General features: G+C 40.3%; 1 protein-coding gene across 2 annotated transcripts in view; it reads left to right on the forward strand.

The window, feature by feature from the left end:
- The window catches only part of LOC137374103 (very long chain fatty acid elongase 6), a 162,817-nt gene extending 147,043 nt beyond the window's left edge, over positions 1-15,774 (forward strand). For both annotated transcript variants that reach the window (XM_068039863.1, XM_068039873.1), the window contains exon 4: positions 13,629-15,774. In XM_068039863.1, the coding sequence (XP_067895964.1) occupies positions 13,629-14,056 (428 nt within the window). In that variant the 3' untranslated portion in view covers positions 14,057-15,774. The remainder of the gene's footprint in view (positions 1-13,628) is intronic.
- Positions 15,775-20,234: the final 4,460 nt, after the last annotated feature.

Consider the following 20,234-nt stretch of genomic DNA (forward strand, 5'->3'; position numbering starts at 1 on the left):
GGGGTGCAGGCCGTGGCACAGTGCCAGCGATCACAGGCACATCCTATCAGGCCCACTGTCACACAATGTTGAGTAGTTTTGTGGCACTTAAAAATGTTGCTGAATTGTACATTTAGTGGGAAAACCTTTGTAGCACTGCTTACAGGCATGCAGGCAAAAGGATCAAAAAGGGCCTTTGAATTGAAGGGTGACGACATTGACACATACTGAATTTAATAATTCCATCAGTCAGTCTGCAGTGATGTTGCACATGGAAAGTCAAGGCCAGATGTAGTCTTCAGGTAAAACAGAGTTAGAGGACAAGGGGATAATGGGAGCAGGTGAGGAAGAGGGAAAGGGAGGGGAATGTGAAGGGAAGGGTGAGAGGGGGAACAGGATTGGTGGAGAGGGAAGATCAAGAGAGGGAGATTGGAGGGAAAGGGACAGAGAGAGGAGGACAATGAGTGTGTGTAAGTGGATGGTGCCAGTAGAAAGCAGAAGCTGGCAAATGCTCTTGAGTAAGGAGGAAGAAGGTGAATAACATCACCATCAGTGCTCGATATTGTTCTTGGTGAATGGTTGAGTTCCCCTTCCCTTAGCCAGATCCAGATCCATCTGGGTCAGGGGCTATCTGCTATTCCTTCCTCCACTGTGGTGGTTTTACCCAGCCAGGGCTACCTAGTTTCAGTCTCTGCTGACTGTGATGCAGTTGTGATGGGTGTGAATAGTGGGGAGGGATGTCCATGCTGATTGATATTTAGCCTTTGGGCCAAATGTCTAAAACTGCTTGGAGAAGGGAGCAGACATTTGAAGGAAGGATTTTCCATGGGGCAACTTAAGCCAAATAAGATGTTTGCTGGGGTGAGCATCTGGTTATGAACATTTACATTGCTTCGGCCAATTTTTCCAAAGGTTTAAAATCTGGGCTTTTAATATTTCACGATGGAGTGAAAGGTTAACATTTAAAAACATTTGCCTTTTTATTGCACTGGTGCACTTCAGAAACAAGTCACCTTTGGCTCAGAGTTTGTGACAAAGGCAAACAGTTACTGAGTTATCGTCCAATAGTCTTTGTAATAGAGGTGGAGAGTGACCTTCATCTGTTCTATGTGCCGGGTTTGTTTGCGTTCATAAGCGTTGATCACAAAACCACCTACAGGTATAACAGGTACTGTAGTCACATGTTAGCACTTCTAACATTTGGTTTCCTATCGACAAAGCATGATCTAGAAGTTTTCTGTGCATTTTGAGACGGAATATTATTTGTGGCTTAGCAACTTAAATATCTGATCCCTTTATTTGTTTATTGCAATTGAAGCTTGGGTGTTCCTTCACTGTATTTGACTTGCTCTTGGCTACTTAAGTTACTATAACCTTGCTCCAGCCAAAAAGATATTCAGCCTGTATTTTCCATTGCCCGCCATCCATTGTTGCAATGTAAGCTGGATGGCTGGTATTAGAAAAAATGGATAGGCATTTCTTCCTGTCAGATTATCCACCCCGGCATAGTCTCTGGAGGGTAGGACCAGCAACATTAGAAGTTACTGCCTCAAACAGATGGGTCCTTCATTTAAATGTATATTGGTCCTGCACATCCATTGTTGGGATATGTAGGCTGTCAAGTCTGAAGAACATTTAGTTAAGATGAGCATTTGGGGTTTTGAGGGAGCAATTATGGACTAGTTGGCTTAAAGAAACTTTGATGCTTCATATTTCAATCTTTTTTGGCATTTTTCAATTTTTCTTCTGTTTTCGTGAGTCTTGGTGCTAATTATTTAAAAAAACTATTACCTTTCCTTGTTTAAAATCCCCCCACTACCTGATTGTCATGCTTTGAGAAAGAAAGGGAGGACCTTCAGAGGGATCGCAGGTTGCATGAAAAATGCTCTGTGCCCACCTGCCAGTACCAACATCAGTAGACAGAGGTGAATATTCCTTGCTTTAACAGTCAATTAGTTTATGTTGGAGCCTCTTCCGGGAGGAAGCTGGGAGAGCAGAACTGATGGCTTCGCCAAATCATGTAAATATCTGATGTTTGATGCTCTCTTGGAATTAGTTCAGTTGTGTATTATGCTTTCATATGAACATACAAACATATGAATTAGGAGCAGGAGTAGGCCATTCAGCCCTTCGAGCTTGCTCCACCATTAAGTTCATGGCTGAACTGATTACTCCACATTTCCAACTACCCCCGATAACCTTCCACCCTCTTGCTTATCAAGAATCTATCTACCTCTGCCTTAAAAATATTCAAAGACTCTGCTTCCACTGCCTTTTTGAGGAAGAAAATTCCAAAGACTCTCAACGCTCAGAGAAAAAATTTCTCCTCATCTCTGTCTTAAGTGGGCGACCCCTTATTTTTAAACAGTGACCCCTAGTTCTAGATTCTCCCACAAGGGGAAACATCCTTTCCACATCCACCCTGTCAAGACCCCTCAGGATCTTATATGTTCCAATCAAGACGCCTCTTACTCTTCTAAATTCCAGCCGATACAAGCCTAGCCCACCCATTCCAGGTATTAGTCTAGTAAACCTTCTCTGTACTGCCTCCAACGCAGTGACATTGCATGGAAATTGGCACACTGGGGTGCCAGCATGAACAAATGTGAGCCTGATTTGATGTACCCAAGGTGCCACCAACTATTTTTTTCAGGCTTTGACACACCAACATGTCAAGTACCTACCTTCTCTGAGTCAGTAGTGAACTAGATGCAGAGCAGTGCCATCTGGTGCAAGGATACCTCCAGATACTATGCACATGAGGTTGTCACATCCATTTGTTAGTAAAGGCCTGAAATTTGGCTCCATTTTCTTGCTGGCATGCCACAGTGCTGACTTATGGGAATGGAGTAAAAACAGAAAATGCTAGTTTCAGATTAAGGTGTCTCCCTTTTAAGACGGAGGTGAGGAGGAATTTCTTCTCTCAGAGAGTCATTAATCTTTGGAATTCTCTTTCCCAGGCAGCAGTGGAGTGAATATATTCAAGGCTGAGTTAGACAGATTTTTGATCTACAAGGGAGTCGAGGGTTATGGGGAGCGGGCAGGAAAGTGGAGTTGAGGCCACAATCAGATCAGATATGATCTTATTAAATGGTGGAGCAGGCTTGAGGAGCCAGATGGCTTACTCCTGCTGCTACTTTTGTTCTAAATACTCAGCATGTCTGGCAGCATCTGTGGAGAGAGAAATAGTGTTAGTGTTTCAGGTCTGTGACTTTTCTCAGAACTCAGATGCTGCCAGACTTGAATATTTCCAGCATTTTCTGTTTTTTCTTTCAGATTTCCAGCACCCGCAGTATTTTGCTTTTGTATTAGTGTTATGAGAGTGGTGGTCTTGAGTGACAGGAAGGATCACAATACTAGGAATCACTTCCTGCAGCACCACCTTCACTTGAGCTGCCATCATCTGGGATTATGTGCTGGGTCACTCTGTCATTTGCCTGCAGACTCATACCTATACCTTGGATGTCCTATTCCTTCATTTCTATCTGTCATTCATCAATCTTCTGATCCTTCAGCTTTGGCAAAGGCTGTTAGTGTGTTGCCTATTTTAAAACTCTTAACATAGAATGATTACAGCACAGGAGGAGGCCATTCGGCCCATCATGTCCCTGCCAGCTAGTCCCACTCCCCCACCCACTCCTGTAGCCCTGCAAAGTTTTTCTCTTCTGGTGCGTGTGCAATTCCTTTTTGAAAGCCAAAGTTGAATCTGCCTCCACCACACTCTCAGACAGGGCCTTCCAGAACCTAACTACCTGTAGGATACAAAAGCTTTTCCTCGTGCCAATCACCTTAAATCGGTGTTCTGTGGTTCTTGACCCTTCCACCAACGGGAACTATTTTTCTCTATCTGCTCTGTCGAGACTCCTCATAATTTCGAACTTCGCCGTCAAATCTCCTCTCAACCTTCTCTTGAAGGAGAACAAGCCCAGCTTCTCCAGTCTATCCACATAACTGGAGTCCCTCATCCCTGGAACCATTCTCGTAAATATACTCTGCACCCTCTCTAATGCCTTCACATCCTTCCTAAAGTGTGGTGCCCTGAACTGTACACAACATTCCACTTAAGACTGAACCAGTGTGTTCAAAAGGTTCATCATAACTTCCTAGCTTTTGTACTCTATTCCTCTATTTATAAAGCCCAGGATCCCGTATGCCTTTTTAACCACTTCCTCAAGGTGCTGCCACCTTCAATGATTTGTGCACATATATCTCAGGTCTCTCTGTTCTTGCACCCCCTTAAAATTCTACCCTTTATTTGATATTGTCTCTCCTCATTCTCTGCATTAAATTTCATCTGTTATATGTCTGCCCATTCCACCAACCTGCCTATGTCCTCTTGAAATCTAACACACTCCTCACAGTTCACAATATTTCCAAATTTTATGTCATCAACAAATTTTGAAATTCCCAGCTTTCTCCCACTTTCAGAATTGTTGGTATTTTATTGTGACACGAACATGTAAACAAACAATGTCAGATAGCTAAAGACCCTCTGGTCCATCCAGCCTCTCCCACACATTGCAATACCTTGTGTATCACAATTTATACACTCCCCACCCAACCTGAAACCATATGATATCCTGGGAGGGGGCGAGAAACCAGATTTAAAAACCCTGGCCAATTTGAGGGTAAAATTTCTGGGAAATTCCTCTAACACACCAAAAATAGTCTGGGAAGTCACTAGCCCTGAAGTACCTATCTTTTGGAAGAGGTGTGTCTGCCCCAGCCAGTAATGGATTTGGTTCTTGCTTGAAGGAATTCAGCGAATCAGCGTCCACAGCACAAGAAGACAGCCTCTTCTAGAGGTCCACTATTCTCTGGGAAAAGAACTGCTTCTCGAGACCTAACCTAGATTTGAACTTACACAACTTAAAATTGTGACGCCTGGTCCTCGCTAGCATATTTAATTAGAACAACCTGTCCACTGGTACACAGTTTATTCCTTTCATTATCTTCTAAACTTCAATCAGATCACCTCTAGGATCAGGCTTCTCTAAGGTGTAGAGTCCCAACTCCTTTAGCCTATCTTGATAAATAAAATGCTTTATATTGGGAATTAATCTAGTGGACATCCTCTACACCTGTTCCAAAGCCTCAATCTCACTCACCATGTGAGGAGATCAAAATTGGAGACCGTATTCCACGTGAGGCCTGACCAAGATCTTGTAGAAGGGCAAAATAGTATGCCTCATCTTGTAATCAGTTGTCCCATGAATGTACCACAGCACCCTATTTGATCTAGCTATCTCTTCATGGCATTGCTCATATACCTTTAGAGATGTATGCACTAGAATGCCCAAATCTCTTTCCTTATTCACCTTCTTTAATGCTTTTCCTTGAAGGGTGTATGAATGTTGAGTATTCATCCTGCCCACTTGCATAGCACTTATTCATGTTATACATTATTTCATCAGTCATGAGTTCAATCTCACAACATATTAAAATCTTCCTGAAGCAGTCAAGCATCACCTACAGTCTTAACATGCATACAGAGCTTATATCAAATGCAGATTTGCGGATCATAGCCCCAACACCTAAATTCAGATCATTTATCAAAATAGTCAAGAGCAACAGCCAACCAATCCATGCTAGTCACTGCTGGTGACCAGTCTCCAAACAGATTCAAATCCATCTAGAGCTACTCTCTACCTATGTCCTGTCAGCCACTTCTCAGTCCAGCTCAATATATTACCACAAATACTAGGAACTTCAATGTTATCGAGAAATTTCTTGTGCGGGTTACCTTTTTGGAAGTATAAGTAGACGATGTCTACTGGGCTTCTCTCAACCATCACAGAATTGTTACATGCAGAAGGAGGCCATTTGGCCCATTGTGTCTGCACTGGCTCTCTGAAAGAGCAATCCCCTCAGTTCCATTTCCCCGCCTTCTCCTCGTAACCCTGCACATTCTTCCTTTTGATATAACTAATTCCCTTTTGAATGCCAGTCTCATAAATCCTTCAAAAAATAGTTAGATTTGTAAGACATGACTTTTTTTTTTATAAAGATATATTTGGTGTCTCTAATATGTCTCTCCCTCGAATATTGCAACTAATAGGCCTATAGTTACCTGGTCCATCTTGTCTCCATTTTTAATAAAGGTGACTACATTAGCCTTCTACAGGAGGCATCCCAGAGTGCAATGAGCCAGTAAAAAAATATGGGCTAGGGGCAGGGGTAATATGTCTTATTTCCCTGAAGGTGGATTTAATCTGGCCTGGCTGTTCTATCTAATTTTAAGTTCTTAATTCTTTCTAAAGTAATATATTCATCTAATTTAATACTACTAGTCGTAGAATTAAAAAATAATTGAATTCTATTCGTCGAGCATCATCTTCAAGAGTGAAGACTGTTGCAAAGTACTCATTTAATGTTTCTGCCATACCCAGTAAGTCCCTTTGTAACTTGTCCTTGAACATCCTTCAGTGGCCCAATACAGTAGATGACAGGCCTCTGACTCTTCATAGAACTGAAATGGCCCTTCCAATTACTTCCACAAATGCCTGCAATCTTTTTTCGCTAGCCTTATAGCTGATCTAATAGCAGACTTTGCTTTCTTTAGCTGTTCCTTGTACTCAGCTGCCAGTATCAGATGCCTTTAATTTATATAAACATTTCCGTTTGCATCTTATTTACATACGAACAGACTAAGCAGGAGTAGGCCACTCGGCCCCTCGAGCCTGCTCCGCCATTCAATAAGATCATGGCTGATCTGATTGTAACCTCAACTGCATGTTCCTGCCTACTGCCGATAATCTTTCACCCCCTTGCTTATCAAGAATCTAAATACCTTTGCCTTAAAAATATTCAAAGATTTTGCTTCCACTGCCTTTTGAGGAAGAGAATTCCAAAGTCTCATGACCCTCAGAGAAAAGGTTTCTCCTCATCTCTGTCTTAAATGGGCGACCCCTTATTTTTAAATAGTGATCCCTAGTTCTAGATTCTCCTACAAGGGGAAACATCTTTTCCATATCCTCAAGACCCTTAGGATCTTATATGTTTCAATCAAGTTGCTTCTTGCACTTTAGTTTAGTTTAGTTTAGAGATACAGCACTGAAACAGGCCCTTCAGCCCACCAAGTCTGTGCCGACCATCAACCACAAACAAAAACAAGAAATGCTGGATTCACTCAGCAGGTCTGGCAGCATCTGTGGAAAGAGAAGCAGAGTTAACGTTTCGGGTCAGTGACCCTTCTTCGGAACTGACAAATATTAGAAAAGTCACAGATTATAAACAAGTGAGGTGGGGGTTGGGCAAGAGATAACAAAGGAGAAGGTGCAGATTGGACCAGGCCACATAGCTGACCAAAAGGTCACGGAGCAAAGGCAAACAATATGTTAATGGTGTGTTGAAAGACAAAGCATTAGTACAGATTAGGTGTGAATATACTGAATATTGAACATCAGCAAGTGCAAACCTAAAGAAAAACAACCTGAAAAAAACAATGGGTAAGCAAACTGAACAAACTCAGATGAAATGAAATAAATGCAAAAAAAGATTGTAAAAAATGTAAAAAGGAATGCAAAAAAAAAAAAGAGGAAGAAAAAATAACTAAAAATGACTAAAAATGAAAGTAAAGTGGGGGGCTGTCATGCTCTGAAATTATTGAACTCAATGTTCAGTCCGGCAGGCTGTAGTGTGCCTAATCGGTAGATGAGATGCTGTTCCTTGAGCTTGCGTTGATGTTCACTGGAACACTGCAGCAATCCCAGGACAGAGATGTGAGCATGAGAGCAGGGGGGAGTGTTGAAATGGCCACCAATTAGAACAGATTTTTGTAAAGCACCAGAGTCCTGAATACTACAAATGAGTGCAGCGCGAGTGTAGTAACCAGAAAAGCAGAACATGAAGGGGAGGGCTAAATGGGTAACCAGAACTGTAGAGGACCGAGGGTCAGGAGTTACTGGGAAAATGGAACACAATGGATCATGGCAGTATTTTGCTTTTATTCACAAGAGAAAAGCAGGTTAAAAGCGCCACAAAAATAAACTCTGTTTGGAAATTTTGTTCAAATGTGTAGAAGAGGTACATCTGCCCATTTGTCTCCTGCCAGCTGTGACTTAATCATATGCATAGCTGAGTACTGCATTAAGCAGATTTTATCCATGGACAAATTTATGTCTTTTCTAAAAAGTCTGAGGGGAATAACACAGTGCAAAAAGAGAAATGAATTCTAGCGTGAACACTGCTCCCTACTGATGTAGTTCTGTTTTCTTGCTTTTTGGGACACAGGGCCGATTTGTCAAAGTAATCTTGTGCTGCATTTAATGAGAAATTAATTATTAAAATGTTATAGCAGGGCATTTAGAAAAATTCAAGGTAATCAGGCAGAGTCAACATGGGTTTGTGAAAGGGAAATCATGTTTAACTAATTTATTGGAGTTCTTTAAGGGGGTTACATGTGCTGTGGATAAAGGGGAACCGGTGGATGTATTGTACTTGGATTTCCAGAAGGCATTTGACAAGGTGCCACATCAAAGGTTATTGCAGAAAATAAAAGCTCATGGTATAGTGGGTAACATATTGGCATGGATAGAAGATTCGTTAGCTAACAGGAAACAGAGAGTAGGCATACATAGGTCATTTTCTGGTTGGCAAGATGTAATGAGTGGTGTGCCACATGGATCTGTGCTGGGACCTCAACTTTTTACAATTTATATCAATGACTTAGATGAAGGGACCAAAGGTATGGTTGCTAAATTTGTTGATGGCACAAAGATAGGTAGGAAATTAACTTGTCAAGAGGCCATAAGGGCGCTACAAAGGAATATAGATAGGTTAAGTGAGTGGGCAAAGACCTGGCAAATGGAGTATAATGTGGGAAAGTGGGAAATTGTCCACTTTAGCAAGAAGAATAAAAAAGAAGCATATTATCTAAATGGTGAGAGATTGCAGGGCTCTGAGATGCAGAGGGTTCTGGGTGTCCTAGTGCATGAATCGCAAAAGTTTAGTATGCAGGTACACACGTAATTAGGAAAGCTAATAGAATGTCATTGTTTATCGCGAGGGGAATTGAATACAAAAGTAGGGAGGTTATGTTTCAGTTATTCAGGACATTGGTGAGACCACATCTGGAGAACTGTGTACAGTATTGGTCTCCTTATTTAAGGAAGGATGTAAATGCGTTGGACGTTTGCTAGACTAATACCTGGAATGGGCAGGCTGTCTTACGAGGAAAGATTGGGGAGGTTTGTATCCGCTGGAATGTAGAAGATTAAGGGGTGACCTGATAGAAACATATAAGATCCTGAGGGGTCTTGACAGGATGGATGTGGAAAGGATGTTTCCCTCTTGTGGGCGACTCTAGAACTAGGGGGTCACTGTTTAAAAATAAGGGGTCACCCATTTAAGACAGAGAAGAGGAGAAATTCTTTCTCTCAGAGGGTCGTGAGTCTTTGGAATTCTCTTCCTCAAAAAGCAGTGGAAGCAGAGTCTTTGAATATTTTTAAGGCAGAGGTAGATAGATTCTTGATAAGCAAGGGAGTGGAAGGTTATCGGGGTATGTGGACATGTGGAGTAATCAGTTCAGCCATGAGCTTATTAAATGTCAGAGCAGGCTCAAAGGGCCGAGTGGCCTACTCCTGCTCCTAATTCGTATGTTCGTAAAACACCCGATTATGGAAAGACATAATATTGCTTCGGTTTCTGCAGCTGTGGTCCAGCCAATTGGTAAGGGGTGTGGGTGGTTCCCACTGTTCACCTTCCAAAAGACTGCAGCATGTACATTTGTTACTAGGGTTTTAACCCCTTGTGTTTTATTTGTCAAATAAACAGGCAGTGACAGGTTTTATTGTAGGTTTAAAACAGAAGATTATTTATTGAACAATGTTCATTTCCTAAATGGTCACAGCCGCACTCATGCATGCATTCACTCGCACGCACAAACAAGAATAGATAGAAGAAGAGGAAAAGGGCAATTAGTTTGAACTGAGCTAGGTGTTCAGGGTTTTCGGTAAATCTGTTGAATCTTCTCTGAAGACAGTTTCTCCTTTAAAGTTGCAGGCCTGGTTTATGTATAGATTTTCTGGTGGTTAGGGCTTCCACCTGGAGGCGGTGGTCACGTTCAGTTCTCTGCTGCACCAAGTTGAAGTGCAGAATTTGCAGCAGGTCTTCTTTGGTTTTTCTAGGCTGGACAGGCTTTTGTGATATTGTGATCGTTCCCCTCTCTCTCCAGAGAACTACATTTTAAGGTAAAAAATCTCTTACATGTTGCCTCTGTTAGGAGATGTAGGGCCCTCTCCCTGTGTTGATCAACAATGGACCAGGAGGTGACCTTCTTTGTTTCAGAAGAACCCATTCAATTCAGGAATGTCTCTTGAAAGGTTCAGGCTGGGTGTAATTGACATCTCTTAGCTTGGAATGTATCCTTTTGTCCTTAACAGACTGTAAGACAATTTGAGTAAATAGGGCCAGGTTATCTGACCTTCGGTGGCCATCTTGCAGCACATTGTCCACTTTTTTTAAAAAGGAAAAGACAAATTTTATAAATCTTCAGTTTGGGTTCTGTATTTTCATCGCTGCACTTCTCATGAGCATGACACCAGCAAAACAGATACAGAATTCACGAACGACAAAGTGCAGAAGGAGAACCCAGACGCCTCACAAGGGCTAAAAAAACAATTTACGCCCACTATCCCCCTAGAGATAAGAATTATCAATATGTTCTGAGTGACGACTCATCTCTGAAATTTCAGTCTACATTTCAGCATCCCCCCACGCCACAACCACTTGCGCCCTCTCCTGAATTTCCTCTTCCCTGCCAAAACCACCCACTACTCCAAAAGCATCTTTGAGATAACTTCTGATTTCTTTTCTGCATTACCTTGTAATTTCTCCTTTAACCCCTCTTCCCACCCACTACATTCTCACCTCTTACAAGTGTATGAGGTTTATGGACTTTATTACTCAGTTTTAACTTCTGACAAGCAAGCATTATAAATGGCTGGCCCCAGATACTGTCCCCCTCCATTTTAGAACTGCTGTCGTTAACTGCTCCTCAAGTCATCCTTGATCCCTTGTCCTTCTGTCTCCCGTTTTGAAAGTATTTGAATGTGGTGGTGTTGCCTCCCAAATCAGTGCCAATCTTTGCCATAACTCCCTGTTTGAATTTCGTCAATCAGATTTCTGTCCCAGCACTGAATTGGCAGTAATCAAAGTCACAAATGACATTCCTCTGCAATGGTAACCATGATGCATTATCCCTCCTCTTTGATCTTTGCAGCCTTTGGCATTGTCAACTACACTATCCTCTTTCAATGTCTCTTATCAGTCGGACTGTCCTTATTTGTTTCCACTCTGACTCTGGCTGCAATCCCATAAGTTTCTCAAACAATAGCTTCTCTTCTCACTCTTACACATTTCCCTCCAGAGTTCCCCAAGTATCTATCCCTGACCCCCTCTTTTCATCTAGTGCTGCCCCTTGGTGACAACATTCACAGACAGGGTCAGATTCCACATATATACTCACTACACCCAGCTCTTTGGTATTCTGTACCCCAGAGAATTGTGTGCTCCATCGTTACGTATATTCAAGGCTGTGAGAGACCAATTTTTGACCTCTCGGGGAGCGGGTAGGAAAGTGGAATCGCGTCAGATCGAGCATGATCGTACTGAATGGCAGAGCAGGCTCGAAGGGCCATATGGTCTAATCCTGCTCCTATTTATGCTCATTACCTCTCTCAACTCCTCCACTGCCTCTGTGTTATCAGACTTGTCCAACATCAACCTTGGATTGGCCACAACTTCCTTCAGCTAAACACCAGGACTAAAACTATGGTCTTTGGCTGCCACTACAAATTCTACCAATTCCATCTCCTTCTTTGACCACTGGCTCAGACAATTTGCCACCTACTATCCACCCCTGAGGTGAGCTTCTGACCCGTGACCTCCGTCGCAAAGACTACTTTATTCCACCTCTACAAAATACTTCAACTCCACTCCTGCCTCAGCCCATCTACTGATGAAACCTTCGGATTTGATTATTCCAGTGCTCTTCTCACCAGCCTCTCATGCTCTACCCTCTATAAGCTTTGGCTCCTCCAAAACTCTGTTACTCTTCTAATACCCCGTATGAAGTCCTACTCACCCATCGCGCTTATCTTTGCAGACCTAAATTAGCTGTCAGTGCCCCAACTCCTCAAATTTTAAATTCTTATCTTTGTGTTTCACTTCTTCCAAGGCCTTTCTCTGTGCTAATGGTGCAATATAAATTGTTGTTGTAATTACATGTCTGGAATCAGCAGCGCAGGTTGAATAGTGGGAAATGTGAGATGGTTGATTGATTTGAGTTTTGTATGATTAGTTTTGTAAATTGAGTATTTATGCAAAACTTTACTTTTATGGATGAAATGGGTGGGGTAGAGTCAGTGATATGTTGGGTTCTACCTGGTATGTGAAAGGAATGAGTTTGATCTGTGCTTGGGTCATTCTATTTTTGTTTGCCAAGCCAGATTTTCTATATTTAATCCAAATGACTTCACAGAGTGCTTAAAATTTTGTTGGGGGACTAGATTTCAAAATTAAAAGCAGAGTTGCCCATTTTATTTTCACTTGGTACGTGCCATCAGGGGTTCTAGAAATTGCGATGCAGTTTACAATGGGGCAATCATAGCTGATTTATAGTCACACTCCAAGCCTTGCTGCCAATTTTGGGATTGAAGTCAGGCATTTGAAGGAAATTTGATTGGGGCACAGGGCCATGGAAGAAGATTTCCAAATGTGCTGCCTCTGAATAATTGCTATCAACAAACAAATGAGCCTAGGAGTTTTGAGCTGTGCATTTTAAGAAGTTCTAGAAATACATAATGGGCACAAACCATGTATCCAATCTAATCTTCGTTTATTTCTGTGAAACCTTCCCTTCAAACCTCCATTGTAAATTCTTCTTTTTTAAAAAAACCTTCAAGATCGATGCAATTAAAAAGCAAATAAGACATTGAATTTGTGTGTTATTGCTTGATGAATATTTATGGAAAGCATTATGCCTTTTTAAAAAAAATTCTCTTATGTGCTCAGGTAATTGCAGAATAGTTATCTTTGAACTGCTTTGTATATTATATCACAACCAAACGTTTGTGTTCCACAAACATTGTTTTCTACGTCCCTCTTTAAAGCTAACATGATGTTAGAAAGCAGCTATTTTATTGTCATAGATATCCTATTCACCAATGATATCTTTTGACTCCCTTTCCTTCACCCTCTTAATTTTGAAGGTTATTTTCTGTTGGTAATGCTTTTACTTAATCGGTTTAAAATGCTTTTTTAAAGTACAGAATTTTTTTTTTAAAAGAACAGCAGGTGGTCACCACTTCAAAAGTTTAAAGAGTGCCTTTTTGGTTCTTTAAATTAAAGGAATATCTTAATGATTGTACTTCTGCAGAAACAGAAACTTTGAAAGGATTGGAAATGTATGCTCAACAAACATTTGAACTCCTTCATAAACCCGTTCAAAAGTGTAAATCTAGAACCACTAGTTGTGGGTGATAGTAGATTATATAACCTATTTTAAATGAACTGAAAAAATGTAAAATTTTCCTGTATTAGCTTTTTTGATGTCAAATTACTGCAGCATAAACATTTATACAAATAGAAACAAACTTCACACAATGAAATTAGCTTTTTTACAAAAGTGTTTCTGTTTGTCTTTTCAGGAGACACATTCTTCATCATACTGAGGAAGCAGAAGCTCATTTTCCTACACTGGTACCATCATATCACAGTACTGCTTTACTCCTGGTACTCTTACAAAGACATGGTGGCTGGAGGAGGGTGGTTTATGACAATGAACTATGGCGTGCACGCTGTTATGTACTCCTATTACGCTTTGCGGGCAGCTGGCTTCAGAGTCTCGCGCAAGTTTGCCATGTTCATCACCATGACACAGATCACCCAGATGCTATTGGGCTGCGTTGTTAACTATTTGGTGTATGAGTGGATGCAGCAGGGTCAGTGCCCGTCCCACATGCACAACATTGTTTGGTCCTCCCTCATGTACCTCAGCTATTTTGTGCTCTTCTGTCAGTTTTTCTATGAGGCCTATTTGAGCAGCAGCACCAGGAAAGCACTGAAGGCCGACTAGAACTGGATGGTTGGAGGACACAGCTCAGGGGCATCAGTCACGTGGCACGATGACATGTATCGAGTGCTTCAAAATGGCAGCCTGTATTCATTAGCTTGGTTTAATCCATTTGAGCTCATGACACCTCAGTGAGATCACCCTGAGAAGTTTCAGAATAGTAAAGAAGGCATTCCTTTAGGGGGCACATATATGATGTGTTGCATATTTGGATTGTAAAGGGTGCTGTTAAGTGTCATTATGGGTGCTTTGTGATCTGATTTTTGTTTAAACCTGGATCAACTGAGGTACAAAAAGAGCTTAAAGGTTTAAGTCAATTAGTGTTGAATCTGAAGGTCTTCTGAAGGGCAGCTAGAAGAACCAAAAGCTTCAAGAAAAGATTGATTTAAAAAAAAACTTTACATTAATCAAAAATAAACATTGCTGCACTGAGATTACTCACAACTTCCTGACCCATGGTGTCCCTGTCCATAATAAATACAATATTCTGCCTTTAGAAATACCCACTTTTTTAAAAACATGCAATGTTGGTGAATATTTGCGTATCTACTTTATGGCCTTTTGAGAACTACTATTTAAACTATAAAGTTATTCTGCCTAATATAAATGGGGGATTTAACTAAAGACAAAAATGTTATTGCATTTAGAGGTAGCAAAGTACATCTGCCGAAAAAAAGTTTGTCGGTTGCAATTTAATTTTTCTCATTTCGTTTCTGAGTTGAATTAAGGCTGTGTGATATTAGTAAACTCATTAGTATGTTCATATGAAATTCTTATGTCTATTCTTTTAATGAGTGTTCACTTTTTTTAAAAGTTTAAAAAAAAATAGTGGGCTAAAATGGAGGACAAAAAAATATATACAGACACATTAATGAGTATGCTGATATCACAGTGTGGTTTCAGTGCACACTTTTGATTGCATATGGTAAATGCGTAAATCTGCACTTGCCTGTCAGTCATGACTAGCTATAGTAAGATTTAAGGCTTCTTTTCTTGGTTTTCAGTTTCTCTGTTTATTTTCCATTCAGAGTCACTTAAAGCTGCTTGAGTACATTGGTTCCTTCCCAAACCACTCCTGGATCTTTCCAAATTGTATTCAACTCCTCTAAATCAATTGCTTATGTGGCTGTATGGCTATCTTTGCCACTATTTCTGAAATCTTGCAGCTTCTCAGAATGCTATTTCCCTGATATTTCATCTTTCTTTCATTCTTGTCGGTATTTAAACACAAGAGCTATGGGTATTTGCTATTGTACTACTACAGTCTAAAGCAATTTGAATGGTTGGTTAAGAAACTTCTAAATCAAAAAAGACTGATGGGACCACTTATGTACACGGAGCAGAATTTGAGTTCTACAAAAATCTTTATATAAACAAGCTGTGGGATACTTTTACAGATATTTTTACTTGTATTTTTTGATACTGTGGTCTTATTGATAAATGATTCAATGTAAATAAATTCTGGGGCGCAGCAGCTTTGAGAGATTATTTAACCCTTAACCTGCTAACCACAAGAGATGATTTTATGATTTTAAAATAAAACTCTACATGTAGCAGCATTTGTCAGGTTAGGATACTTGTTCCTAAACATAAGCTTTTCCCGCTTTACACGTTGGTGTTTTTTGGAAGGCACACTCAAACCAGAGCCAAAGTAATGTAACCTGCTGTGAATTCTCAACTGCTGATGCTGTAACACCTAACAATAAATATTTTTAAAATTGGTTTCTAGTAGCTTATTTTAATTAAAGATTAATTATATATCCCTGCATGGTTATTAAAAGTAGTTTGTGTTCTAATTACTCCTGTTGCTTCATTAAAGCTTCAAGATTTTAAAATAATCGCTCTCCCAGAAAAAAAGTTAGCAATATTTTCACCTCAAAAAAAACTTTGTAGACACTTATTAACATGGAACGTCTATGCTTGCATGTCTAACTAAGAGGGAAAAAAATTGAATTCTTTTCTTGGTTTGTTTAGCTAGGTCCAATTTTATCCAGTGGGTAATTCAGTCATACAGGCTAGAATGGGTGGCACAGTGGTTAGCACCGCAGCCTCACAGCTCCAGCGACCCAGGTTCGATTCTGGGTACTGCCTGTGCGGAGTTTGCAAGTTCTCCCTGTGACCGTGTGGGTTTTCGCCGGGTGCTCCGGTTTCCTCCCACAGCCAAAGACTTGCAGGTTGATGGGTAAATTGGCCATTATAAATTGCCCCTAGTATAGGTAGGTGGTAGGGGAATTGAGGGAAGGTGGAGATGTGGTAGGAATATGGGATTAATGTAGGATTAGTATCAATGGGTGGTTGATGGTTGGCACAGACTTGGTGGGCTGAAAGGCCTGTTTCAGTGCTGTATCTCTAAATAAAAAATAAATAAATGATCCCAGGTTCATTCTCTGGACTTTGCTGAATTAGTTGATCCCAGTTTCTACCCAATTTACCTTTATTACCTTTAGATTAGGGAATGGAAAATCAACCAGGGCTCCTGTCCCCTGATCATTATATGGTAATACCGCCTGGAAGCTCACATGTGGTTGTGAGGGCCTTGAATTTCCTATGTATTTGCACCCAAAGCCATACGTAGCCTGGCACAAACCAATTACTTGCTTAAAAGATTGGAGAATTTTGGGTGTGAGTTATATGCTTGAGTGCAATATGCCCAAATCTCCTTGATCTTTCATGGTGGGATATCGATCATTTTGCCCAAATGCATTTCCACCCATAAAACTGGCCTCACCCCCAAGTTATGAACTTCACCTGAGTTTCCTGCAATTGTGCTTGCCCAGAGAGTCTCCAAATTATGACCAGATTTTCAGGCACAGTCATTTTTCTGGTGTTGGAATGTTTTAAGAAAAAAAGTTATCCTCACTGAGACCTGCTCTGTATTTTCAATCTCTTTTAATGCATGTTGATGGCGTAAGTATAAGTCATATTTAAAAATTGAAAAGCTACTCCAGTTGCAGGTTCTTAAACATATTGTGCCTAATCTGCATGTACGTTGGTTGAGTGAGTTGAAATTTGAATTTTTATACTTAACAAAAGGAATATATACTGTGTACATCACGCTTTCCTTCGGCCTCAATTATTTACACTGACTTAGACCCATTTTTAAGTTTGGGCACATTATAATGCAATTGGCAGGAAACGTTATTCATTTATTGCTCATCCCTAATTGCCCTTGAGAAGGTGGTGATGAGCCACCGCCTTGAACTACAGCCACCCATATAGGGAGCATACTCCCACAATGCTGTTAGGGAGGGGGTTCCAAGAATTTGATCCAGCGACAGTGAAGGAGTGGCGATATATTTCAGGGTCAGGATGGTGTGTGACTTGGAGGGGAACGTGTGTTTGATGATCCCATGTGTCTGCTGTCCTTGTCCTTCTAGGTGGTAAAGGTCGCGGGTTTGGGAGGTACTGTTGAATAAGCCTTGGAGAGTTGCTGTAATTAGATGGTACCACTGTGTGGTGGTGGTGGAGGGAGTGAATGTTTAAGGTGGTGTCAATCAAGCAGGCTGCTTTGTCTTGGATGGTGTCGAGCTTCTTGAGTGTTGGAGCTGCACTCATTCAGACAAGTGGAGAGTATTCTGTTGCACATCTGACTTGTGTCTTGTAGATGATGGACAGGCTTCAGGGAGTCAGGAGGTGAGATACCTGCTGCAGAATAACCAGTCTCTGGTTTGCTTTTGTAGACACAAAATTTAAGTGGTTGGTCCAGTTAAGTTTCTGGTCAGTGGTGGGTCCCCTCCCCAGGATGTTGATGGTGGAGGGTTCGATAATGGTAATGTCACTCATTGGATTTCAAGGGAGATATGGAGACTGTGAGCATAACCTGACAACGGCAGAATTTATGCATTTTTGGATCTAACTCTCAGGTTGCATCTTTACAGGAAATTTAGGTGAAGGCAAGATCAGGCCTTGTCGCTGATTAGCCTAAGTGCATTCAGTCTGAGGTCATTGTCTGAACATTGGAAAGTGGCCACAGACCTATATCCAGCTCGGAATCAATGCCTGCAGGGGAAAGGAAGAAAAATTAGTGATGTAGTAAAAGTTTTGGTGAAAATGTAAATTAGTCAAAACAGTAACAATTCAAAAAAAATTGATATGAGGAAATTTAAATTAGGTTACAGTTACTGTGTTTCTATATTTAGATCTAGTTTGTGATATTTCTTGAATGATGAGCTTCATTTAAAATAAACTCTAAATTTCCAGTAATTTAGAAATTAACACAAAAATGTTTTAAATATTAAATCCTCTCTAGTATACACTGTGAAAGGTAACCTCAATACAATACTTAAGCCACAACTGCATACACAGAATATGTTAAATAAGTATATGCTCCTCTGTCACTGATGTGTCTCTCTGGATCAAGAAGTACCTACACCTCTAGTTTACAGCAAACGTTTGTTTCATGTCCACCTTGCACTGAGATTACACACTAAAGGTACAGTATCAGATAAGTGCCAGTTTATCTCGTGCATATACTATAGTACATCTCAAAGGTCGGTATTTTCCATGTTTAAGGTGAGCACTAAAGTGGGTATATGTAAAGGCATGTATGGTGTTGTACAAATTACCTGCTCATCTTCACTTTTTTTTAAAGTATGAGACTGTTAAATTTAACTGCATCCATTGCTTCTCTTTATCCACTCTAGATTTCTCCTCGCCTTAGGCTTTATCATCATTTAAAAAGGAAAGCTGGAGGCACTTCTGAGTTCACATTTTGATTCTGAAAGAATTGCGAGATATTTTAAAAAGCTTTGTGGACTAAAAAGCTTTCTGACAGTACAAATCCATTGGATTGTTTGTCCAAAGATAAAATACACATATTTAGCTTGTAAACATCTTATAGCGGATAAAATGTTGAAAGAATCTTGTAACAGCCAGTCAAATCTGCAGGGAAAAAAATGGCTTCCTAAAAGACGACACACATGCACTCATGTTTCAGAAGTGCATCATTTCAACAACATTACCTTTTTCAGAGGCTTCACTACAAATAAACTGAAAAGCCAAAGCTAGCATTAGCATTTTAACTGAACAATAAATGGTAAAAATATTCCTTCGTATTTGTCCTTTACTGAAATACTAGATTTGATATCCTACTCAAATTGTATAATATTTATTCTAACTGGATGCAATAGAATCCTCTAGAACAACTGAAAAACTATACTAGATCTTAACTAATGGGACATCACTTGCATTTCTTAGCAAACGTTAGCTTTGTCACTACATATTTATTTAAATATTGCAATCTTAGCACCTGTTGAGCTCGTTTTCTTTTGTCAATTGATTGTTTGATTCAGACTTTCTGTTGGGTGTATTTGTAGTTTTGGTAATAGAAAGCAAGTCTGTAAATAGCAGGACAGAAGCATGTACTACTTTAAAGCAAATCAGCACTGCTTGCTTTTCATGTCTGAGGACATGTTTTTCTTTCTCGGAAATCTCTGCCATACAATGATCTGTCTCAGCCAACGAATCTCAATTTGGAGCTCCTTTTTTAAAATTTGAATAAAAGATCTGCCAAAGCCATACTCTAAGTTGGCTGATGAATTTCAGCATCACCTCTTAACTTTGTTTGCTCATTTTCTATCTGCAGTGGGAGGTTAAACTGTTGCCGACATAATTCACTGACCATGGATATGGCTACAGTAAGAGTAGAATGTCTCACTAAAGTTGAATTAGCATGAATATCTGACACTAACATTGAAAATTATATACTTGAGCTTATTGTGCTGTATGCATGCACATTATAATTCGGCTAGGATCCCTGTTCCACGTGTGGCTGATTCAAAGACAATTGCAGAGATTTGTCGTTGAACTACACTGTTTTTAACATACATTCTATGAGTGATTGTAGAGTTAAGGATTGTTTCCCCATAGCCAGTTCTGTGCAGTGTATAGGTCCAGGTACTAACCAACATACGGTAGAAGTACTTTTTAAGTCATGTAACTGTAGAGTTAATATTGTATGAGGTTACTGTTGACATTTCAGCTGCTGCACTTTCAACTTGTATACTGTGGTTTAGTAGTATATTCACTTGTTGCCTGGAGCAATAGAAATCTATGGTTATGTGTTGGCTGAATCTATTGAACCTGCTGAATAGCCATAAATATATCAATTTAAAATAGCAATCAAATGAAATTTGAGGCTCAATAAGCTCACATTGTCCTAATGGACAGATGGTAGTGAGCA

The sequence above is a fragment of the Heterodontus francisci genome, chromosome 1, assembly GCF_036365525.1.
Source record: "Heterodontus francisci isolate sHetFra1 chromosome 1, sHetFra1.hap1, whole genome shotgun sequence".
Classification (NCBI taxonomy): Eukaryota; Metazoa; Chordata; class Chondrichthyes; order Heterodontiformes; family Heterodontidae; genus Heterodontus; species Heterodontus francisci.